Here is a 22,500-nt window from a genome sequence, read left to right on the forward strand (position 1 = left end):
GACTTTAGCTAACAACACCGAGATAACTGATGGACACATTTTATTCACTTTGGATTTGATGAGAGAAGTTGAATGGGAGTCTATGGAGCCGGAGGCTTTTTGGAGCCGACCTCTAGTGGCACTCGCTGGTATTGCAGCTGAAGACACTTCTGGATCAGAACCATTTTACAGACCTGAAGCTACGAACTCTTTTATGTCCCGTCTGTGGGTTTCACGCTATTTCACTGGATTTCTTCTGACTGTAAACTGTAGAACTTTCTGTCGGCCGCTTGTGTAAAATGTTTCTGATGCGTCTCTCAGGTTTACAGAAAAGATCAGGAGGAGGAGATGAAGATCAAGATGGCGACCGACCCGCGGATGAAGCGATACCGCCGCTGGATGAAGAACGAGGGACCGGGCCGGCTGACCTTCATCGACGACTGATAACAGCGAGATCCGTCCATGAACATAAACCTGCCTCAGTGCCAACACACACGGCCAACGCCGGCCGCGCTGTGGAGAACCACCTGTACAGAGATGAACTATGCCTGTTTATAGTGAGAGATATTTTCATAGTGACCGGGCCTCAGAGAGACTGAGGGCAAGAAACTGAGCAAACGCTTCAGATTCTTTTTTTTATTTTTTTAGAAATCTGGGCCGTTTCACTTTTAATGAAGTTTGATGATGATTCTCATTTTTTTTCTCCCAGAGATTTTTTTATTTCTCCTCCAGGTAAAAACAGACGGATCAGTGAGTTCTTCTGAAATGATTTTCTGTTGTGACATCATGTTCGGTTACCAGTTTGACCTCTGCAACAGCCCGAAGTGTCCTTGGGTTGGCGGCGGCGAAGAGGAGGTGCCTGCTGCTGAAGAGCTGCTTCGTGCTCGGCTTCTCTCTCCGGAGCGGTTCTGCTTCAGCTGCTCTCATCTGAAAAAAAGTGACGATTTTCTATCCAAACAAAGCAAAATAAAAACAGCGTCGTGGTGTAAACGGCAGCTGAAGTCACAGCTGCAAGTTCTCTGTCAACTGCACAACAGCAGATGATCATCACGGGACTCCGTTACCGTGGTAACGCTCTGTCTCTCCAGACGTTTCAGGAGGCTGCTTACTGTTTACTGCATTTCGCTCGGTTTTACTTCGTGTTATTTATTGGTCCACGTTTCATGTCTTTTTTTGGTGCGGAGGCGGCATTAAAGTTATATAAACGAATCGGTCGTGCTGATTGTTGGGTTTCGCTTGTTTTCTGTCTTCAGCATCGCTTGATGCTGTAAAACCAAATAATCCCAGAAAAGACTTACCAATGATCGTTTTCTCAGAGAAACCATCAAACATTTCAAAGCCAGACGACAGACTTTATAATCTGAATCATGTTTGAAGGTCTGAGCCGCGTCAGCAGTAACAGCAGGGCACACTGCAGGGTGGTGGGGGGGAACAGGTCTCCATCTTACTCCCCCTGTGATGGGGGAGACCCACAGAATACCTGGTAAGCACAAGAGTGAAGATGTAACACCTCAGGAGGAGAGGAGGGAGTCCCTGACCTTATCATGGTCAAGGGTAAAGGATGTGGCCATTTGCTACGAAGTCTCGGTCAGCAGCCCGCTGGACACGCAGCTTGGCAAGGTGGACAAGTACGAGACGTTCGAGGGAACTTGAAACAGCGTGTCCCCCAGGTTGAAACAATCACCACGGTAGGTTTCCCCATCGGAGCGAGACGCAAATGGCACCCCGGTAACCAACGTGTCCTGCTCCGAATGGAGCTTAGCTAGCCACTCGCCAAGCAGGTGTCCATCTACCTGAGCAGGAAAGCACGATTGCAATCAATCGATACGTGTAAAACGTTCAGCAGGATGACATCTGTAGAGCCAAGAGTCTGACTCAAGGTTTCTGTCTGTCTCTGAGGTGGTGAAGGGTCGGCTGCTGATGGTGAGGCAGAGATGGAGAGCTCGCTTTACTGCTTCGTCAACATATATGCACCAAATCGGGGGCCAGAAAGCTTCTTCACTACGCTGAAAAAACAACTGCAGAACTGCCATCAGGAGCAGCTGATCATCGGAGGGGATTTCAACTGGACTCTATCTTCACCATGGACAGAACTAATGAGGAACTACAGTCATCTCAGAGTCTCCACAACATCATCACACACTTGGATCCGTTGGATACATGGAGAGTCAAACACCCACCAACCAGACAGTCCACATGGGTTCGGGTCAGAATAACAGGATTTACATCTGTCAGTCTCAGTTCCAGACTAAACAGTACAATCAGTCCAGTTGGGTTCACCGACCAGCACCTCCTCAGTTCAGGCTTGATAACCTCCCCGGGTGAAAGGGTGAACTCCTACTGGCACTTTAATAATCAACTTTTTGTCAGAGCGTTGAGGTTTTTTGGCAGCAGTGGAAAACTGAAGAAGTTCGTTTCAGTTGTCTGAAACAGTGGTGGGAGGTCGGAGAGGCACAGATCGTGTTTTCTGCCAGCAGTACTCCTCAAACTCCACCGCTAAAATCAGGTCTGCTGTCAAACACCTTGAAGCCAGGATTAAAAGTATTGAGGAGGCTTCCAGAGACCCGGATCCCAGCGTGGGCCGACTGCTGCAGGAGAGGAGGTTGGAGTTGAGCTCCTTCCTGCAGGAGAGAGTGAAGGGAGCTCTGCTCAGGTCTCGCTTTCTCCATTTGAAGGACATGGATGCCCCGAGCTCCTCCTTCTTCAACCTGGAGAGATCGTTGGTGCAGAGGAAGCAGATGACCTTGGTCCTCCGCATTGGTCAAGTTCCAGGTGAAGTTGATGAGGTGATGCTGCATGGCCTTGAACACACCAAGTAGATCCTTCCTCACCCGAGGACACCATATCACACACCATCCTCACAAAATGGAAGCACAGCCATTCAACTTCACACATATTACACTGGTTTAACACATAACAGGTTTAACACATAACAGGTTTCATTTCATTTCATCTTTGATTGACAGCCTCTCAATCACACGTGACCGTTTGGCCAAGTCCATAAATCCTGTTGTGGCTGACGGATGATTCAGTGACCAGGAATTCTTCTTGAGAAGAAGAAGTGGTGCTGAAGCTCAGCGCCACCTGCTGGCCACTCTCGTCCCTCTCCGTGAGCAGCTCCAGTTGTGGTGTTGGACTCATCAGATTTAATCTGAAGTTGCTGTTCAAATGGTAGTTTAGTAAAACTATTTTTTAATAAAAACTCTCCGTAACTGCAGCTGCTGACGCTGCTAACGGTGAAATCAATACAAACTGGATGATGTTTATCTTCTGTCACTCAACCACGTTGATGACACGCTGTGATCTGATTGGTTTGATGTCAAAGGTCGACTGGCTTCCCTCGACCTCCTGCTGACTCATCACACTTGGCGGTCACATGACAGCAGCCTCATCTGATTGGTTCATCATTTATTTTTTTCGAGCTTTCCCTTCAGGACGCAGACACGAGTTCAAATGATGCTGCAGTACCATGTTTCACCACTCATTCACTCACAAAGCATTTAGAGAGGCGCTGTTTCCCTCACTGTGAAATACTCAATGAAACAAAGAGACACAGAAACAGACCAGAGGAATTCATCTTCAATTTCAATTCAATTTTATTTAAAAATCGTCAAATCACAACTCAGATTATTTCATGGAACTTAACACGTTAAAGTCTTTACAGTGAAACTTTACAATATTATACAGAGAAACCAACAATTCAACAATTCACACATAAGCTAGGAGGCAAAAAACTCATATTTAAAGGAGAAAATTACACAATTGTTATTTTTATTAAAATATACCACAGTGTGAAATCAAAGGCCGCCGAGAGAAAACACCACCGCTGGTTATTTACAGCTGAGCTGCTGACACAAAAACACCAACACAGATTTAACAATGAACATCATGAGATGATCATCATCATCATCATCACCATCATGGTCATCATCGTCATCGTCATCATCATCACCATCATCATCATCATCATCATCATCATCATCATCACCATCATCATCATCATCATCATCACCGTTGTCATCGTCATTCTCCTACACACACACACACACACACACCCCGTCCTGCACTCTCACACACACACACACACACACACACACACACACACACACACACACACACACACACACACACACACACACACACACACCCCGTCCTGCACTCTCTCACACACACACACACACACACACACACACACACACACCCCGTCCTGCACTCTCTCTCTCACACACACACACACACACACACACACACACTCTCTCTCTCTCTCTCTCTCTCTCTCTCTCTCTCACACACACACCGTCCTGTCCTCCTCCACTGATCACCTCCACCTGTAGAGAACAGACAGAACAGAGGTGAACTGAGCGTGTGCAGAAACTTCCTCCATCAGCTGCCAGTCAGTGATGCAGCACATCAGAATAAAGAGCAGCAGGACTTCAGTCCTGAGACAGGAGACATGGACAGGAGACAGGAGACATGGACATGAGAAATGAACAGAGCAGCAGGACTTCAGTCCTGAGACAGGAGACATGGACAGGAGACAGGAGACATGGACAGGAGAAATGAACAGAGCAGCAGGACTTCAGTCCTGAGACAGGAGACATGGACAGGAGACAGGAGACATGGACATGAGAAATGAACAGAGCAGCAGGACTTCAGTCCTGAGACAGGAGACATGGACAGGAGACAGGAGACATGGACAGGAGAAATGAACAGAGCAGCAGGACTTCAGTCCTGAGACATGAGACATGGACATGAGACAGCAGACATGGACAGGAGAAATGAACAGAGCAGCAGGACTTCAGTCCTGTTCAGAGCAGCAGCCTGCTTCCTTTCAGCTCTCATGTTCACGTGTTGGAGAGAACACGCTAAGCTCCGAGCTCACCGACCTGCACACGGTGTGAGGAAACAAAGTGCTGAGTCCTGATTCCTGGACTCCAGCAGGTGTTGAACACCACATGGTTCCTAATGGAAAGCTGGTTCTGTGATGTGCAGGCTGCAGTCAGACTGATCTCAGAGCTGTTCAGGGTTCCAATGAGAGAACCAACAGTCTGAGATCAGATGTGATGGACGAGGACCTTCGTCTCTCTACTTCCTGTCAGGCTGGAATCAGCTTTACTTCCTGCACACGTGAACTCGACAACAGTCGTCTCCATAGCAACTCAAACGCAGCATCACGACGAGCATCGGGCCGATCCGATTGGACGACCGTCGTCTCTCTGTCTCCTCTCACAGCTGCACTGAGAAGGTTTTCAGGAAACACTGGATCTTTGATACCAACTCGGTTTGTTACATCACTGAAATCATTACATCATCCACCTCTTCATGTCAACACAGGTCAACAAGATGCTGCTCACCTCCATCAGGTCTCATTACACCATCACTACTCTACTGATACTTTAAACAGCTGCAGCTGATGATTAAACAGAGAAGATCTACAACAGGAACAGACAGTGAACTTACTTCAGAGTCTCCAGACTACAGTGTGGACTCTTCAGAAAACCACACAGCTGCTTCACTCCTGAATCCTGCAGCTTGTTGATACTCAGGTCCAGATGTTTCAGATGTTTCTGAAGGGAGGGGTTGGACTTCAGAGCTGAACCCAGAGAATCACAGCTGATCTCTGACAAACTGCAGTCAATCAATCTGAATAAAGAATAAAAGATGGAGATGAAATCAAGTGATCAGTTTGAATGACTTTGTCCTTCTGTTATTGAGGATCTTCATCATGTCAGCCTTCTACTGACATCATCCAAATGTCAGCACAATATTCATCCACCTCTTCATGTCAACACAGATCAACAAGATGCTGCTCATCTCCGTCAGGTCTCATTGCACCATCACTACTCTACTGATACTTTAAACAGCTGCAGCTGCTGATTAAACAGAGAAGATCTACAACAGGAACAGACAGTGAACTTACTTCAGAGTCTCCAGACTACAGTGTGGACTCTTCAGAAAACCACACAGCTGCTTCACTCCTGAATCCTGCAGCTTGTTGTGACTCAGGTCCAGATGTTTCAGATGTTTCTGAAGGGAGGGGTTGGCCTTCAGAGCTGAACCCAGAGAATCACAGCTGATCTCTGAAAAACTGCAGAACTCCAATCTGAATAAAGAATAAAAGATGGAGATAAAATCATGCGATCAGTTTGAATGACTTTGTTCTTCTGTTATTGAGGATCTTCATCATGTCAGCCTTCTACTGACATCATCCAAATGTCAGCACAACATTCATCCACCTCTTCATGTCAACACAGGTCAACAAGATGCTGCTCACCTCCGTCAGGTCTCATTACACCATCACTACTCTACTGATACTTTAAACAGCTGCAGCTGCTGATTAAACAGAGAAGATCTACAACAGGAACAGACAGTGAACTTACTCCAGAGTCTCCAGACTACAGTGTGGACTCTCCAGAAAACCAAACAGCTTCTTCACTCCTGAATCCTGCAGCTCGTTGTAACTCAGGTCCAGATGTTTCAGATGTTTCTGAAGGGAGGGGTTGGACTTCAGAGCTGAACCCAGAGAATCACAGCTGATCTCTGACAAACTGCAGAACCTTAATCTGAATAAAGAATAAAAGATGGAGATGAAGATAAACAGATGAGTTGTTCCTTCAAAGAGGAACTCTGTCCTCTGTGATCTGTGACTGTGGATCATCAACATGTCGGCCTTCTACAAACATCATCAGTTCCTTCCAAACTCCAGTCAAAGATTTCCTGTATCTTCAGTTTCAGCAGATCTTCACTGATCTTCTCTGCATGTTACAATAGATTTGAAATCATCAGAAATCCAGCAGAGGGACAGACGACTGAGAACAACGTTGGTTCTTTGACTTCCTGTCCCTCCACTGCAGCTCACACAGGAAACACAGCGACTGGATCTGTGATCAGACTGCTGAGGACACGGATCACTGTCAGCTTTACATGTTCACACAACACGGCTGTGGATGATGTCGTCCATCTGGTACCACTGGAGTCAGGTGATCAGAGGACTTCTCCACAGACAGAGTGGACAGGAGGAAGGACTGTTGACACCGACACGTCTTTTCATGTCCATGTGGACATGTGAGTGTTGTGTTCAAACACACGTGTGAACCCGTGTGCTCAGACAAACATGCAGACGCTTTATTATTTGGTCTCTGTTTCAGTCTGAAGGTCTGAAGCTCATCAGGACTTTTCTGAAAGCTCTGAAGTTTATTCAGATTTGTGCTCAGAAATCTCCAACATGAACTAAAGTGTGACACATGAACAGAGAAGAACTGCAGCAGCAGCAGTCAGTGAACTTACATCAGAGTCTCCAGACGACAGTTCGGACTCTCCAGACCAGCAGACAGATTCACTCCTGAATCCTTCAGGATGTTTTCACTCAGGTCCAGATGTGTGAGGTGGGAGAGGCTGGACTTCAGAGCTGAGGCCACGACTTCACAGTGAGTCTCTGAAAGTTCACATCGTATTAATCTGTGATGAGAGAATAAAGAATATGTGTTATTATAAATACAGATATCAGCTTATAAACAATTCAGTTTGATTTATTCAGCACCAGATCAGAACTTTATTCATCTCAGGGTTCTTTACACAGTAAAGCTCTTCTACAGAACCACAGAACATCCCAGAGAGGAACCCAACAGTTCAACATGAGAAAAAGCTGGAAGGAAAAAAAAACTTTAACAGGAAGAACCTCAAACAGAACCAGAACCAGAGGTGGAGAACATCTGTTAACAGAACCAGAACCAGAGGGGGAGAACATTAACAGAACCAGAGGTGAAGAACATCTGTTAACAGAACAAGAACCAGAGGGGGACAACATCTAACAGAACCAGAACCAGAGGTGGAGAACATCTGTTAACAGAACCAGAACCAAAGGAGGAGAGCATCTGTTAACAGATCCAGAACCGGAGGTGGAGAACATCTGTTAACAGAACAAGAACCAGAAGGGGAGAACATCTAACAGAACCAGAACCAGAGGTGGAGAACATCTGTTAACAGAACCATGACCAGAGGTGGAAAACATTTAACAGAACCAGAGATAGAGAACATCTGTTAACAGAACCAGAACTAGAGGGGGAGAACATCTAACAACCACAACCAGAGGTGGGGAACATCTGTTAACCAAACCAGAACCAGAGGGGGAGAACATCTAACAGAACCAGAACCAGAGGTGGAAAACATTTAACAGAACCAGAACCAGAGGTGGAGAACATCTGTTAACAGAACCAGAACCTGAGGTGGAGAGCATCTGTTCACAGAACCAGACTCAGAGGTGGAGAACATCTGTTAACAGAACCAGAACCAGAGGGGGAGAACATCTAACAGAACCAAGACCAGAGGTGGGGAACATCTGTTAACAGAACCAGAACCAGAGGTGGAAAACATTTAACAGAACCAGAACCAGAGGTGGAGAACATCTGCCTCGACCGGTTCTTCTGTTCTTATTTCCATCTTAAACAGCGTCCCAACGTTTGATGAAATGGGTTTGTATCTGGAGATCCGGCTGTTCCTGAAGATTTCTTTCTTATTGTTGAATTGGAGTTGAAACGTGAGAATAAAAGAATCTCTTATTTCTTCCAGCAGCAGTGAAGAAGTGAAGAAGTGAAACCAGGTTGTACAAACACTCGCTGAGATTCTTCATCTCCAAACTGTCTCTGAAGTGGCCGAGGCCTCTTAACGTCCTGCTGGATCAGATCCACTGACAGCTAATGTTCAAGGACTCAGTGAAGGTGAGGAAGAAGATGGTGGATTTACACGACTCAGCAATGTGTGGGAGACATTTATAAACACCTGCAGACTCCAGGATCATCAGTTCAAACACCTGGACATGAGGACAAGTTCCCAGGAGGAGGAGCCACATCACCGAGGTCTGGAAGAAGACCCAACTGTCCCTCAGCAGAGAGGAAACTGGTTGGGATGGTGAGGAACAAGCCAAGAAGCAGCGAGGCCCAGATGGACCATGAAGTGGAAGCTGCTCAACACCAGAGTCTCCGTCTACAGGCAGAGACGGAGAACTTCCTGCTTCTGCTGGCATTTTTCTGCTTTTATTTCTGTTTCTGGTTTGTGATCATTTGAGGAGCCACTCCAGGAAACCTACGGATTACTCTGACTTTTTATTTTTGGAGGTTAAGTCAGCCATTGACACTTTTCAACAATGCTGAAGGTGGAGGTAAACGGACTGTGGGAACGACACCGCTTCACCGTGGACTCTGAACAGTGGACAAGAGCAAGCTAAGACACAGCTAGCTAGCACCACCAGGCCTACCAAGAAACAGGAGGGCAGTGTAGCAGTTAATAATCAAGAGTGGGAGTCCTCCCTGGACGTCTCGGTGACCTCCACTACGGCTCCACAACCATCCTCTGTCTCCCGACCTGATAAAGGCAGTAATTGATATCTTCTGGGTCCAATGACACTAATTCCTGTCCTGATAGGTTGTAGAAGAAAGGTGAAGCTGCGAAGAAACAAGAGTAAATCTGCAAACTTATCAAACTTCACATTCATTCCTCGTCAGCCACAGACTGTCCAAGTAAATCGGGCAAATGAAGCTTTAAACACATTAAACTTAGCTTTATTAAATGTCAGGTCTCTGTCTGGAAAAACATTTTTAATCAATGATTTTAATGTTCGGCACAAACTGGACTTTTAGTTTTTAACTGAAACTTGGTTGGACCGAGATAACAGTGCAGCTGATCTTATTGAATCAACACCTCAACTTCAGTTTCATGAGTGAAACAAGAGCTCATAAGAAAGGAGGTGGAGTTTCTATTTTATTTAATGATTCTTCGATGCAAGCAGATTTGACTTCTTTTGAATATGTGGCTCTGAACTCCTCTCGAGTTTTATTCCTAAACATTTACAGACCTCCTAAATACTGTGCAACCTTCTCCGCTGTCTATAATCTGTATTGATTTTGACTGTGTGGTTATTGTTGGTGATTTTAATATCCATGTTGATAATCTCCAGGACAGAAGGTCTATAGAACTATGTGCTGTCCTTGATAACTATGATCTCACTCAGCATGTGACAGGACCCCCCCACAACAGAGGACACAACCTGGACCTCATCATCACCAAAGGTCTAAACATCTCCAAGGTTGCCTCTCTGATCATTCCTGTGTTTTCTTTGAGAGTTCCATCTCTTGAGACACAAATGTCCAAACCGAGGTGGTGACGAAGCGTTACATCTCTGAAAACACCAGTGAACTATTTACTCAGAGGTTCTCCTCCACACCAGCCCTCTCTGGCATCTCAGTCAATGAGCTAGTAGATAGCTTCAACTCTAAAGTTAAACATGTTGATGGCGTTGACTGAAGTGAAGGTTGTCTCTGGTGACCAAAGATCTCGTTGGAGAAATGTCACGCTGGTCAGAATAGAGAAAAGAGTTGAAAAGCTGAACGCAGGTGGAAAACAAATCTCCAGGTTCACTGTGACATCTATAAAGAAAGACTTCGCAGTTATAATCTGGAACTGAGAAATACAAGGCAGTCCTTCTTCTCTGACATCATAACCAGAAACAATAACAATACAGCACCTTATTTGTTCCCGTCGACCGGCTAACAAACCTCCAGTCAGTAGCTGCTGAGCTTCACTCCACCTGGGAGAATGAAACCAGCAGTCAGTGTCCACACCAACCACAGGATATGTGTTGTCCCCGTCTAAATAATGTCCATTGAAATACCGCAGCACAATTTCAATCAATCAACTGTGGAAGTCTGGAAGACATTATCCAATATCTGAAGTCCTCCTCCTGCTGCTTGGATATTCTACCAACACACCTTTTCAAAAATATTTCTAACTGCATGACCGATGATCTTTTACAAACTGTAAACTCAAACCTTCTCAGGTGTCTTCCCACAGGCCCGAAAAACTGCAGTTATTAAACCACTTCTAAAGAAGGATAATTTAGACACCGCAACAATGAAAAATTATAGGCCAATATCAAACCTCCCATTTTTAAACAAAATAATTGAAAAAGTTGTTTTTCAACAGCTGAACAACTTCTTGGCTGTAAATAAGTGTTTTGATGTCTTCCAGTCAGCTTTCAACAACAACACAGGACTGAAGCTGCTCTTGTTGAGGTTTTCAACGACATCCACTGAAACACAGACGGTGGCAGAACTTCAGTCTGAGTATTACTGGATCTCAGTGCTGCATTCGACACGGTCGACCATCGACTGTGAAATACTACTAGACAGACCAGAAATCTGGGTGGGACTTTCTGGCACTTCACTGGTTTGAATCCTACTGGAAGGACCGAGAAGACTTTGTGTCTGCAGCTAATCACACATCAGAGCGCACTGAAAGGACATGTGGTGTTCCCCAAGGTTCAATTCTGGGGCCTCTTCTGTTCAACATCTACAGATTATGGAAAACAACAAAGTGTGTTTTCATAATTATGCAGACAACACACAAATCTACATAACTATATCGCCAGGGGACTATAATCCCATACAAGGGTTGTAAATGCATTGAACAAATCAACAACTGGATGTGCCATTGAAGTTTCTTCAATTAAACAAATATAAAACAGAAGTCATTGTTTTTGGACTGATTGAAAGTCAGTCATTGATGTTAAAAACCACAAACCAAGTCAGAAGTCTGTCGTCATGGATTCAGACCTCAATCTGAACAGACAAATTAGACAATTACAAAATCAGCCTGCGAACACCTGAAGAACATATCGAGGATTAGAGGACTTATGTCTCAACAGGATTTGGAAAATCTTGTCCGTGCATTCATCTTCAGTAGACTGGACTACTGTAACGGTGTGTTTAAGGGTCTCTGTAAAAAGTCAGTCAGAGCGCTGCTGCTGATTCAGAGCGCTGCAGCTCGAGTCCTCACTGAGACCAAGAAACTGGACCACATCCCTCCAGTTCTGAGGTCTTTACACCAGCTTCCTGTCCAACACAGAATCCACTTCAACATCCTGCTGCTGGTCTATAAAGCTCTGAACGGTTTATTTGTGCTCTGCTGCTCCTTTATGAACCATCCCGACCCCTCAGGTCGTCTGCTGCTCTCCTTTCTGTTCACAGTCACAACTAAACATGGAGAAGCAGCGTTCAGTTTCTATGTTCCACATATCTGGAACAAAGTCCCAGAAAGCTGCAGGTCTGCTGAGACTCTCAGATCCTTTAAATCAAGACTGAAGACTTTTCTGTTTGCTGCCTTTCATTGAACCAGATTTAAGGATGTTAATCAATTTACTGTATTTCAGCATTTTACTACTGTATTTTATTTCTTAAACTGCACTGTAACTTTTATTCTATTTTTAGCTTGTTAAAATGACTGTTTTTAATGTTTTAATAACTGTTTTTAAATGTTCTTTTCTTTCGCCTGATGTTTTGATGCTTTTAATGGTTTTATGTGAAGCCCTTTGAATGACCTTGTTGTTGAAATGTGATGTACAAATGAACGTGCCTTGCCTTACAGTCAGCTGAGTTTTCCACTGCAGAGGACTGAGAGGCTGACGTCCAACCAAGAAGCCTCTGCTCCAAAAGAGACACCTTCAAGCTGGACAACACATACAAACCTCACTTCCACTTCATCAGTGACCTGAGTGAAGTGACTGGATTTCACTGAGAGTTTCTATCGTAGCTGTAGTGGTCCTGAACGCAGCTCTGTTACCACCTCACTAAATGCTGCATCACATGTTACAGGCTGTTGTGCTGCTTTCTTTTTAATATCATGACAGACTTCACATCTCCACATGTCAGAGTTCAGCTCTCCATCCTGACACAAACTGAGCTCTCTGTTCACGACACCATGTGACAGCTGATGTAACACAAAGGATCAGAGCTGAACACAGCTCAGTGTCATCAATACCCATCAGTTGAAAAAGGATGGATCGACCCGACTGGAACATCCCAACTAATGATCTACTGACAAATGAAAGGTTCACAGATCATGTAGAAATACCTGCAGATCAGCAGAAGAACAGTTTGATCATGTGATCAGCATTAATCACAACCAGCTAGAACAATCTACATTTGAATCCTCACAGCTTCTTAAACAACACAACTGACCATCAGCTGTTTGAACGAAAGAAATACATCCTGTGTGTATGTGAAGAACCAAACTACTGATCTGATTGATCACGTTAATGATCACATGGACTCACCGAGCCGTCCTGCAGTTCCTCACAGCTGGGATCAGTCTCCGTCGTCCCTCTGATGATGTCTTGTACTTCTTCAGGTCCAACTCATCCAGAACCTCCTCTGACATCTGCAGCATGGAGGCCAGACCTGAGCAGTGGATCTCAGAGAGTTCCTTCTCTGATCTGTTCTCTGACTTCAGGAACTCTTGGATCTCCTGATGGACTGAGAGGTCGTTCATCTCCATCAGACAGTGGAAGATGTTGATGCTTCTGTCTGGAGAGATTTTATAACTGTTCATCTCCTTCAGGTTGTTGATGGTTCTCTGGATGATCTCTGGACTGCTCTCTTTCTGACCCAGCAGGCCTCCTAAGAGTCTCTGGTTGGACTCCAGAATGAGGCCATGAAGGAAGCGAACAAACAGGTCCAGGTGGCCATTTTTACTTTGGAGGGATTTTAACATGACTCTCTTCAGGATGTCATCCACAGATGAGCGTCTGTACTTTCCTCCCAGGAAGTCCTGCAGCAGCTCTGTGTTCCTGGTGGAGTAACAGTGGAACATGTAGACTGCAGCCAGAAACTCCTGAACGCTCAGATGAACAAAGCAGTAGACTGTTTTCTGGAAGATCACACACTCTCTCTTGAAGATCTCTGTACAAACTCCTGAGTACACCGAGGCCTTTGTGACGTCCAGACCGCACCGCTGCAGGTCTTCTTGGTAGAACATGATGTTTCCTTCCTCCAGATGCTCAAACGCCAGCCTCCCCAGCTTCAGAAGAACTTCTCCATCAGCCTCCGTCAGCTCCTGTGGACTCGTCTCGTGTCCACCGTACTTGTTCTTCTTCCTCTTGGTCTGAACCAGCAGGAAGTGTGAGTACATGTCAGTCAGGGTCTTGGGCAGCTCTCCTCTCTGCTCGGTGGTCAACATGTGGTCCAGAACCGTAGCGCTGATCCAGCAGAAGACGGGGATTCCACACATGATGTGGAGGCTCCTGGAGGTCTTGATGTGGGAGATGATGCTGCTGGACCGCTCTTCATCAGCGAACCTCCTCCTGAAGTACTCCTCCTTCTGGGCGTCAGTGAAGCCTCGTACTTCTGTCAGTCTGTCCACACACTCAGGAGGGATCTGATTGGCCGCCGCGGGTCGGGAAGTTATCCAGACGAGAGCCGAGGGAAGCAGATTCCCCTCGATGAGGTTGGTCAGCAGCACGTTGACGGAGGACTCGTGAGTGACATCAACCAGCTTCCTGCTGCTGAAGTCCAGAGAGAGTCTGCTTTCATCCAGGCCGTCCAAGATGAACAGAAGCTTCCAGACAGCGAGCTGCTCTGCTGAGACCTTCTGTAACGTTGGATGGAAAACACGGAGCAGCGCGAGAAGACTGTACCGCTCATCTCGGATCAAGTTCAGCTCCCTGAACGACAGCAGAATCACCACGCTGACGTCCTGGTTCTCCGAGCCCTCGGCCCAGTCCAGAGAGAACTTCTGCACCGAGAAGGTTTTTCCGACACCGGCGACGCCGTTGGTCAGAACCACTCTGATGGGTCTCTGCTGGTCGGGGAAGGCTTTAAAGATGTCGTGGCACTTGATTGGAGTGTCATGGAGGATCTTCTTCTTGGTCTCCAGCTGCATCACCTCATGTTGGGTATCAACCTCTTCACTCCGTCCCTCTGTGATGTAGAGCTCCGTGTAGATCCTCTTCAGGAGGGTTCCACTTCCTCTTTCATCACTTCCTTCAGTCACATGTTCACATCTCCTCCTCACACTGATCTTATGTTCATCTAAAACCTGCTGCAGACCAACATCTGGACAAAGAAGAGAACATCTGTCAGACTAAAGAAAGAGAAGCTGCACACAAACCAAAGACAGGAAGAGGAAATGGACAGTCTTACTTTGTCCAGTGCCGGTCTGACTGTCTGTCTGCGGTCCAGGTCCGGTTCTGGATCTTTTTCCACACTGGGGACAGGAGGAGTCTCCTGATGGAGCCGACTGGTCCCTGTAGGAGGTGATGCACCGTCTGCAGAACCGGTGTCCACAGCTGGTGGAGACGGGATCCTTCAGGACGTCCTGACACAGAACACAGCAGGACAGCTGGTCCTCAGAGACACCGCTCCTCTTCATCACATCGCTCCTCTTCATCACACCGCTCCTCTTCATCACCCTGTCAACACATTTCATGATCAGTAAAATATTTTGCTGATTGTTGTTAAAAATATCAGGATTTCAGGTTTCTGTCAGAAGCTCAGAGGACACAGAGGACACAGAAGACAGTGAAAGTGAAGCTACTTCTCTGTTTGAATTCAGCCTTCGGTCTGTGATGAAGATGATGCTTCCTTCTATTTCCACTGTTCAGGAACTCATGAACTGCTCTCCCTGTCTTATTAAACACTGTGATCTGCCTGCACTTTTCTATTGATACAAACACTTTGATTGACAGTTACTTCCCAGCATGAACATCCCACCACAGACAGGTGATGACGTCCTTCCCTGTTCTCCAGTCGCTCTGATAGCAGCCTGGGTTCCTTCAACTGGAGAAGAGCTCTAATAAACCGGGACACAGAGCAGTGGTGCTTCTGGTTCCTGTTTCTGTTCATCATCAGGGTTCAAGCCACATCGGACCGAACACTATTGTTTCTGTGCCGGTTTATGATTATCTTTCCATCTTTATTAGTGTGAATGCTGCTACAGTTCGTACACTTACAGAAACAATCAAACTATCAAAACGTTCTGCTCTTTCGGGACGATGGTGCTTTTACTTTTCATTTGGATCGGAGTTATAAATATGAAAATATTAAGCATTTTCCATAAAATCTTTGTCATTGGTTTATTTCCAGGCCTTTTGATTTCTTTTCTAGTTTTTTCAAACTATACCTTATGTATGATGACGTTTTTGGAAATTCACCATAAAATCCTGATTTGTGCACCAAGAAACATAAAGAATGCACAGATCTGTACATCCATGCTCTGAGATACAGAACAGCTGAAGACAGTTTAGTCATCAGCTCTCTTCTGCTGTCTATCGTTTCTTCACATTTTTACTTTGTTCTAACTTTGAATCTTTTTAACCATTGTGCATCACTTTGAAATAAACGTACGCTCTTACCTACCAGAGAGGACGAAGCTGTCTGCTTCAAAACATAACATAAAATATACATCAATAACATTTTCATAGTTAGTTTTTTTTTTTACCAAAATCAGTCCTGATCAAAACTACCAAATGTTCATACATTTACGTGTAATTACACCCTTTAAAGGTTTTCTCTTATAATATAATATTCCTGTATTGTGCTATGAAAGTGAAGCTAAAGTAGAAGATCACAAGCCAACTTCTAGGTAAAGGCTGTTCATTCCTCCATGCTGACAGGTAATGCAGCAAACCTCAGTTCCTGTTACAATCCAGAGGGGGGCAGCAGAGCACCATTTATGATTTGGGTTTTCTTTCACAATGTGAGCAGGAACATTTTGTGTGTTGAAAGTGCCTGCATAGGTATTTTTTTTTTTGATTTTTTGATTTTATACACTTTATTAATCCCCGAGGGGAAATGTCTTCACTACAGCAGGGGGGCTCTCAGGGGGGAGCTGCTGCAACAGGCTGCCAATAGCGCGGCGCCAGGTAACCTGACCTGAGGTGCATGTTTTTGGATGATGGGAGGAAGCCGGAGAACCCGGAGAGAACCCACGCAAGCACAGGGAGAACATGCAAACTCCACACAGAAAGGCCCAGGACCGGATTCGAACCCGGAAACTTTTTGCTGTGAGGCGACAATGCTAACCACTGCACCACTGCACCACCGTGCCGCCCCTATGATGTGATAGTCAAGTGATGAGACCACCCTCCCTCCAGTAAAGATGAGACCACCCTCCAGTAAAGATGGGACCACCGTCCAATAAAGATGAGACCACCCAGCAGTAAAAATGAGACCACCCTCCAGTAAAGATGAGACCACCCTCCCTCCAGTAAAAATGAGACCTCCCTCCAGTAAAGATGGGACCACCCTCCAATAAAGATGAGACCACCCAGCAGTAAAAATGAGACCACCTTCCCTCCAGTAAAGATGAGACCATCCTCCCTCCAGTAAAGATGACACCACCCTCCAGTAAAGATGGGACCACCCTCCAATAAAGATGAGACCACCCAGCAGTAAAAATGAGACCACCCTCCAGTAAAGATGAGACCACCCTCCCTCCAGTAAAAATGAGACCTTCCCTCCAGTAAAGATGAGACCACCCTCCCTCCAGTAAAAATGAGACCACCCTCCAGTAAAGATGAGACCACCCTCCCTCCAGTAAAGATGAGACCACCCTCCAGTAAAGATGAGACCACCCTCCCTCCAGTAAAAATGAGACCTTCCCTCCAGTAAAGATGAGACCCCCCTCCCTCCAGTAAAAATGAGACCTCCCTCCAGTAAAGATGGGACCACCCTCCAATAAAGATGAGACCACCCTCCAGTAAAGATGGGATCTCCCTCCAGTAAAGATGGGACCTCCCTCCAATAAAGATGAGACCACCCAGCAGTAAAAATGAGACCACCCTCCAGTAAAGATGAGACCATCCTCCCTCCAGTAAAGATGAGACCACCCAGCAGTAAAAATGAGACCACCCTCCAGTAAAGATGAGACCATCCTCCCTCCAGTAAAAATGAGACCACCCTCCAGTAAAGGTGAGACCATCCTCCCTCCAGTAAAGATGAGACCTCCCTCCAGTAAAGATGGGACCACCCTCCAATAAAGATGAGACCATCCTCCAGTAAAGATGAGACCACCCTCCAGTAAAGATGAGACCACCCTCCAGTAAAGATGAGACCACCCTCCAGTAAAGATGAGACCACCCTCCCTCCAGTAAAAATGAGACCTCCCTCCAGTAAAGATGGGACCACCCTCCAATAAAGATGAGACCACCCAGCAGTAAAAATGAGACCACCTTCCCTCCAGTAAAGATGAGACCATCCTCCCTCCAGTAAAGATGACACCACCCTCCAGTAAAGATGGGACCACCCTCCAATAAAGATGAGACCACCCAGCAGTAAAAATGAGACCACCCTCCAGTAAAGATGAGACCACCCTCCCTCCAGTAAAAATGAGACCTTCCCTCCAGTAAAGATGAGACCACCCTCCCTCCAGTAAAAATGAGACCACCCTCCAGTAAAGATGAGACCACCCTCCAGTAAAGATGAGACCCCCCTCCCTCCAGTAAAAATGAGACCTCCCTCCAGTAAAGATGGGACCACCCTCCAATAAAGATGAGACCACCCTCCAGTAAAGATGAGACCACCCAGCAGTAAAAATGAGACCACCCTCCAGTAAAGATGAGACCATCCTCCCTCCAGTAAAGATGAGACCACCCTCCAGTAAAGATGAGACCATCCTCCCTCCAGTAAAGATGGGACCTCCCTCCAATAAAGATGAGACCACCCAGCAGTAAAAATGAGACCACCCTCCAGTAAAGATGAGACCATCCTCCCTCCAGTAAAGATGAGACCACCCTCCAGTAAAGATGAGACCATCCTCCCTCCAGTAAAGATGGGACCTCCCTCCAATAAAGATGAGACCACCCAGCAGTAAAAATGAGACCACCCTCCAGTAAAGGTGAGACCATCCTCCCTCCAGTAAAGATGAGACCTCCCTCCAGTAAAGATGGGACCACCCTCCAATAAAGATGAGACCATCCTCCAGTAAAGATAGGACCACCTCCCTCCAGTAAAGATGAGACCACCCTCCAGTAAAGATGAGACCACCCACCAGTAGTCAGAATATATGAGTACTTTGATCCATTGAGTTGATGTCTGATAGCTGATTTATCCAATTCTAAATTCATAATCTCTCATTTACATCAGGAACTAGCTCCATTCTTAATAACCTATTATTATTATTATTATTATTATTATTATTATTATTATTATTCATTATTATTCACTCTGTTAGCTCAGAAATCCTGTTCATCACGTCCATGATCCATACACTACAATCATCCTGGAAGATATTGAAAGAGATCCCTGAATGTAGAAGTCACGGTTCAGACGATGTCCACTGATCACATTTTAATAGTCCGATATTAAATTTAAATCTTGAGTCTTGTGATTAACAGAAAGTGGTGCCCCGAATATGAATCTAATCAACTACAAATAAAAGTCTCTTACTGTGAGTCTGAAGGTCCTGGTTCACCACTGAAGAATGGAGGATCCTCTTTGGACCGATCAGTCTTCATGGACAGACAGATGGATCCTGGAGACTTTTGTCTTCGTCTGTAGAACTGATCTCTGCAAACACAAACATGTTTCTGTCTTCATCTCAGTAAAGATGAGACCACCCTCCAGTAAAGATGGGACCACCCTCCAGTAAAGATAGGACCACCTCCCTCCAGTAAAGATGGGACCACCTCCCTCCAGTAAAGATGGGACCACCCTCCAGTAAAGATGAGACCACCCTCCAGTAAAAATGAGACCTCCCTCCAGTAAAGATGAGACCACCTTCCCTCCAGTAAAAATGAGACCTCCCTCCAGTAAAGATGGGACCACCCTCCAGTAAAGATGGGACCACCTCCCTCCAGTAAAGATGGGACCACCCTCCAGTAAAGATGAGACCCCCCTCCAGTAAAGATGAGACCCCCCTCCAGTAAAGATGAGACCCCCCTCCAGTAAAGATGAGACCTCCCTCCAGTAAAGATGAGACCACCCTCCAGTAAAGATGAGACCACCCTCCAGTAAAGATGAGACCACCCTCCAGTAAAGATAGGACCACCTCCCTCCAGTAAAGATAGGACCACCTCCCTCCAGTAAAGATAGGACCACCTCCCTCCAGTAAAGATGGGACCACCCTCCAGTAAAGATAGGACCACCTCCCTCCAGTAAAGATGGGACCACCCTCCAGTAAAGATGAGACCACCCACCAGTAGTCAGAATATATGAGTACTTTGATCCATTGAGTTGATGTCTGATAGCTGATTAATCCAATTCTAAATTCATAATCTCTCCTTTACATCAGGAACAAACTCCATTCTTAATAACCTATTGTTATTATTGTTGTTATTATTAATTATTATTATTATTATTCGTTATTATTCACTCTGTTAGCTCAGAAATCCTGTTCATCACGTCCATGATCCATACACTACAATCATCCTGGAAGATATTGAAAGAGATCCCTGAATGTAGAAGTCACGGTTCAGACGATGTCCACTGATCACATTTTAATAGTCCGATATTAAATTTAAATCTTGAGTCTTGTGATTAACAGAAAGTGGTGCCCTGAATATGAATCTAATCTACTACAAATAAAAGTCTCTTACTGTGAGTCTGAAGGTCCTGGTTCACCACTGAAGACTGGAGGATGCTCTTTGGACATATCACTCTTCATGGACAGACAGATGGATCCTGGAGACTCTTCTCGGTCCTCCTCTTCCTCCATTAAAACACTCATCTTCAGTCAGTCTGAGAAGTAAAGCAGCAACACTGACTGTGAGCTCAGAACACCCGAATCATCAGAAACCTGAGGAGGTCTGGTTTCCTCTGTTTCTGGAGGTGTTCGCTGGTTTAGAGGCGACGGTCATCTGATTAAAAACTACTCACATCTCCTCATTTGGACTGTTATCATGACCATATTTATTTAAAAACGTACTGTGTGCCGTAAAAAATATGAAAAACATGTTCTCATTCTGAATCTGATGTCAGCAACACGTCTCTGTAAAGTTGTTCCAGGTTCATGTTCACCACTGAGCTGCATCAACTCTTCTTTTAACAACACTCTGGAAACCTTTGGGAACTGAGGAGACCAGTTTCTGGAGTTTAGAAAGTGAAATGTGGTCCCATTCTTGCCTGATAGAGGATTTCAGCTGATCAACAGTTCAGGGTCTCCTTTGTTGTATTGTTCATGTCCTGATGCTCCAGATGTTTTCAATGATTGACAGGTCTGGACTGCAGGAGGCCAGTTTATCAGCGGACTCTTCTACTACGGAGCCATGCTGTTGGAATACGTGCAGAATGTGGTTGGACGTTGTTCTGCTGAAATAAACAAGACCTTCCCTGAAAGAGACGTTGTCTGGATGGCAGCATATGTTGCTCCAAAACCTGAATATATCATTCAGCATTAATGCTTCCTTCCAGATGTTCAAGCTACCCATGCCATGTGCACTAATGCATCCCTGTACCATCACAGATGCTGGCTTTAGAACTGAGCTGATAACAAGCTGGATGGATATTTTTCATAAAACAATACAATTTCTCATTTTCAACATTTGGTCTATTTTTAATTAAATATGAGTTTATGTGATTTAAAAATCTTCCTTCTGTTTTTATTTACATTTTCCACAGCGTCTCTACTGTTTCAGAAACAGGGTTGTATATAGTTGCTCTTGACTGTAGTTCGATGAATTTATCAATTTACGGTGATGATTCATGATGAATGTTTTCACCATTTGGAGATTTACTGACTGATAGTAATATTGATGACACAGTCCTTGTTTGTGATTATTTGTGCACCTTTATTGTGCTAATAGCTGCTTGGCCAACTTCACTGTTCACTTCAAGGAGAACAAACTTGAGACGGATTGACAGATTTTACAGTTTGGTTCTTGGTCTCTGCTGCTTGGACTTTACTTTTTGCCTCTTCCATGTGATCAAGCACGTTTTGTTTTTTCTTTTGACTGTTATTTGTTTGAAGGGAAAGAAAATAAAACTGTGTACGTGATGAAAATTGTATTATTATTATTATTATTATTATTATTAAATCATATTTAATAAACAGAAGCATCATTCCCTCACTATTATTAAAGCATGGTTACCATGACAACATCCAGTACACCTGTGATGTTGTGATCCCCTGTGACAGTTAACTGTTGGTACTGTGAGCCTTCATGTGAAGCTTCTTCCTCCTTGTCTGTAATAATAATAATAATTATTATATGTTTCCAGACCTTTGTGACAGCATGACGTTTACAGAGTATCAATGGAAGAAATATTCATATGATGTCACGTCAGCTGTTTGGTTCCTTTCCAGCTGTTATCTTCAGGAAACAATAAATTTGGTAACTGAGACTTTCATTTTGATGTCAGTCTGAATTCTAACACTGTGACTCATAAGAAGATCATTGTCTCCGATTAATGAGGTAAACAGTTGATCCATTTCACTTCTCCAGATCATGTTCAGAGAAGACCAGGCAGGAGCCACGATAACCTCCAGAACAAGCAGCTCCACAACATGTTTGTGGGCAAGTTTTACATTTAAACTACAAATATCAAGTTAACCTCTCATATTGGTTTTTAGCTTTCTGTTTTCTACTTGATTTTCTTGATATATTTACAACCGGGGTGTCACGGTGTATTTTATTTTGAAAATGAACGTTCCTCTATCCGACTTCCTGTGGATGACGTCAGACTAGACTCGACGTGGCCCTGTTTATCTCCAGTCAGTGAAGCAGCCCATCGGCGGGCCGCAGCCGGACCTTACCGT

General features: G+C 45.0%; 2 protein-coding genes across 4 annotated transcripts in view; one reads left to right on the forward strand and one right to left on the reverse strand.

The window, feature by feature from the left end:
* dnajc25 (DnaJ (Hsp40) homolog, subfamily C, member 25) overlaps positions 1-1,188 on the forward strand; it is an 8,864-nt gene extending 7,676 nt beyond the window's left edge. The window contains exon 5 of the mRNA XM_069169051.1: positions 301-1,188. Within this exon, the coding sequence (XP_069025152.1) occupies positions 301-423 (123 nt within the window). The 3' untranslated portion in view covers positions 424-1,188. The remainder of the gene's footprint in view (positions 1-300) is intronic.
* A 2,375-nt stretch (positions 1,189-3,563) lies between these two features.
* LOC138210117 (protein NLRC3-like) overlaps positions 3,564-22,500 on the reverse strand; it is a 19,420-nt gene continuing 483 nt past the window's right edge. Inside the window, exons 2-11 of one of the 3 annotated variants that reach the window (XR_011179224.1) lie at positions 20,342-20,483; positions 19,194-19,313; positions 14,949-15,217; positions 13,085-14,861; positions 7,267-7,437; positions 6,360-6,542; positions 5,900-6,082; positions 5,440-5,622; positions 4,866-5,216; positions 3,564-4,307 (exon numbers count right to left, since the gene is read on the reverse strand). Coding sequence is in view for 2 of the 3 variants with exons in the window: in XM_069169070.1 (XP_069025171.1) it covers positions 5,075-5,216; positions 5,440-5,622; positions 5,900-6,082; positions 6,360-6,542; positions 7,267-7,437; positions 13,085-14,861; positions 14,949-15,217; positions 19,194-19,313; positions 20,342-20,472 (3,159 nt within the window). In the remaining variant the exon portion in view is untranslated. Of the gene's footprint in view, positions 5,217-5,439; positions 5,623-5,899; positions 6,083-6,359; positions 6,543-7,266; positions 7,438-13,084; positions 14,862-14,948; positions 15,218-19,193; positions 19,314-20,341; positions 20,484-22,500 lie in introns of all 3 variants that reach the window. The other 2 variants (XM_069169072.1, XM_069169070.1) reach the window with 2 other exon arrangements.

Source organism: Embiotoca jacksoni, unplaced genomic scaffold (assembly GCF_022577435.1).
Source record: "Embiotoca jacksoni isolate LCO1_2020_lvr unplaced genomic scaffold, fEmbJac1.0.p SCAF_42, whole genome shotgun sequence".
Lineage (NCBI taxonomy): Eukaryota > Metazoa > Chordata > Actinopteri > Embiotocidae > Embiotoca > Embiotoca jacksoni.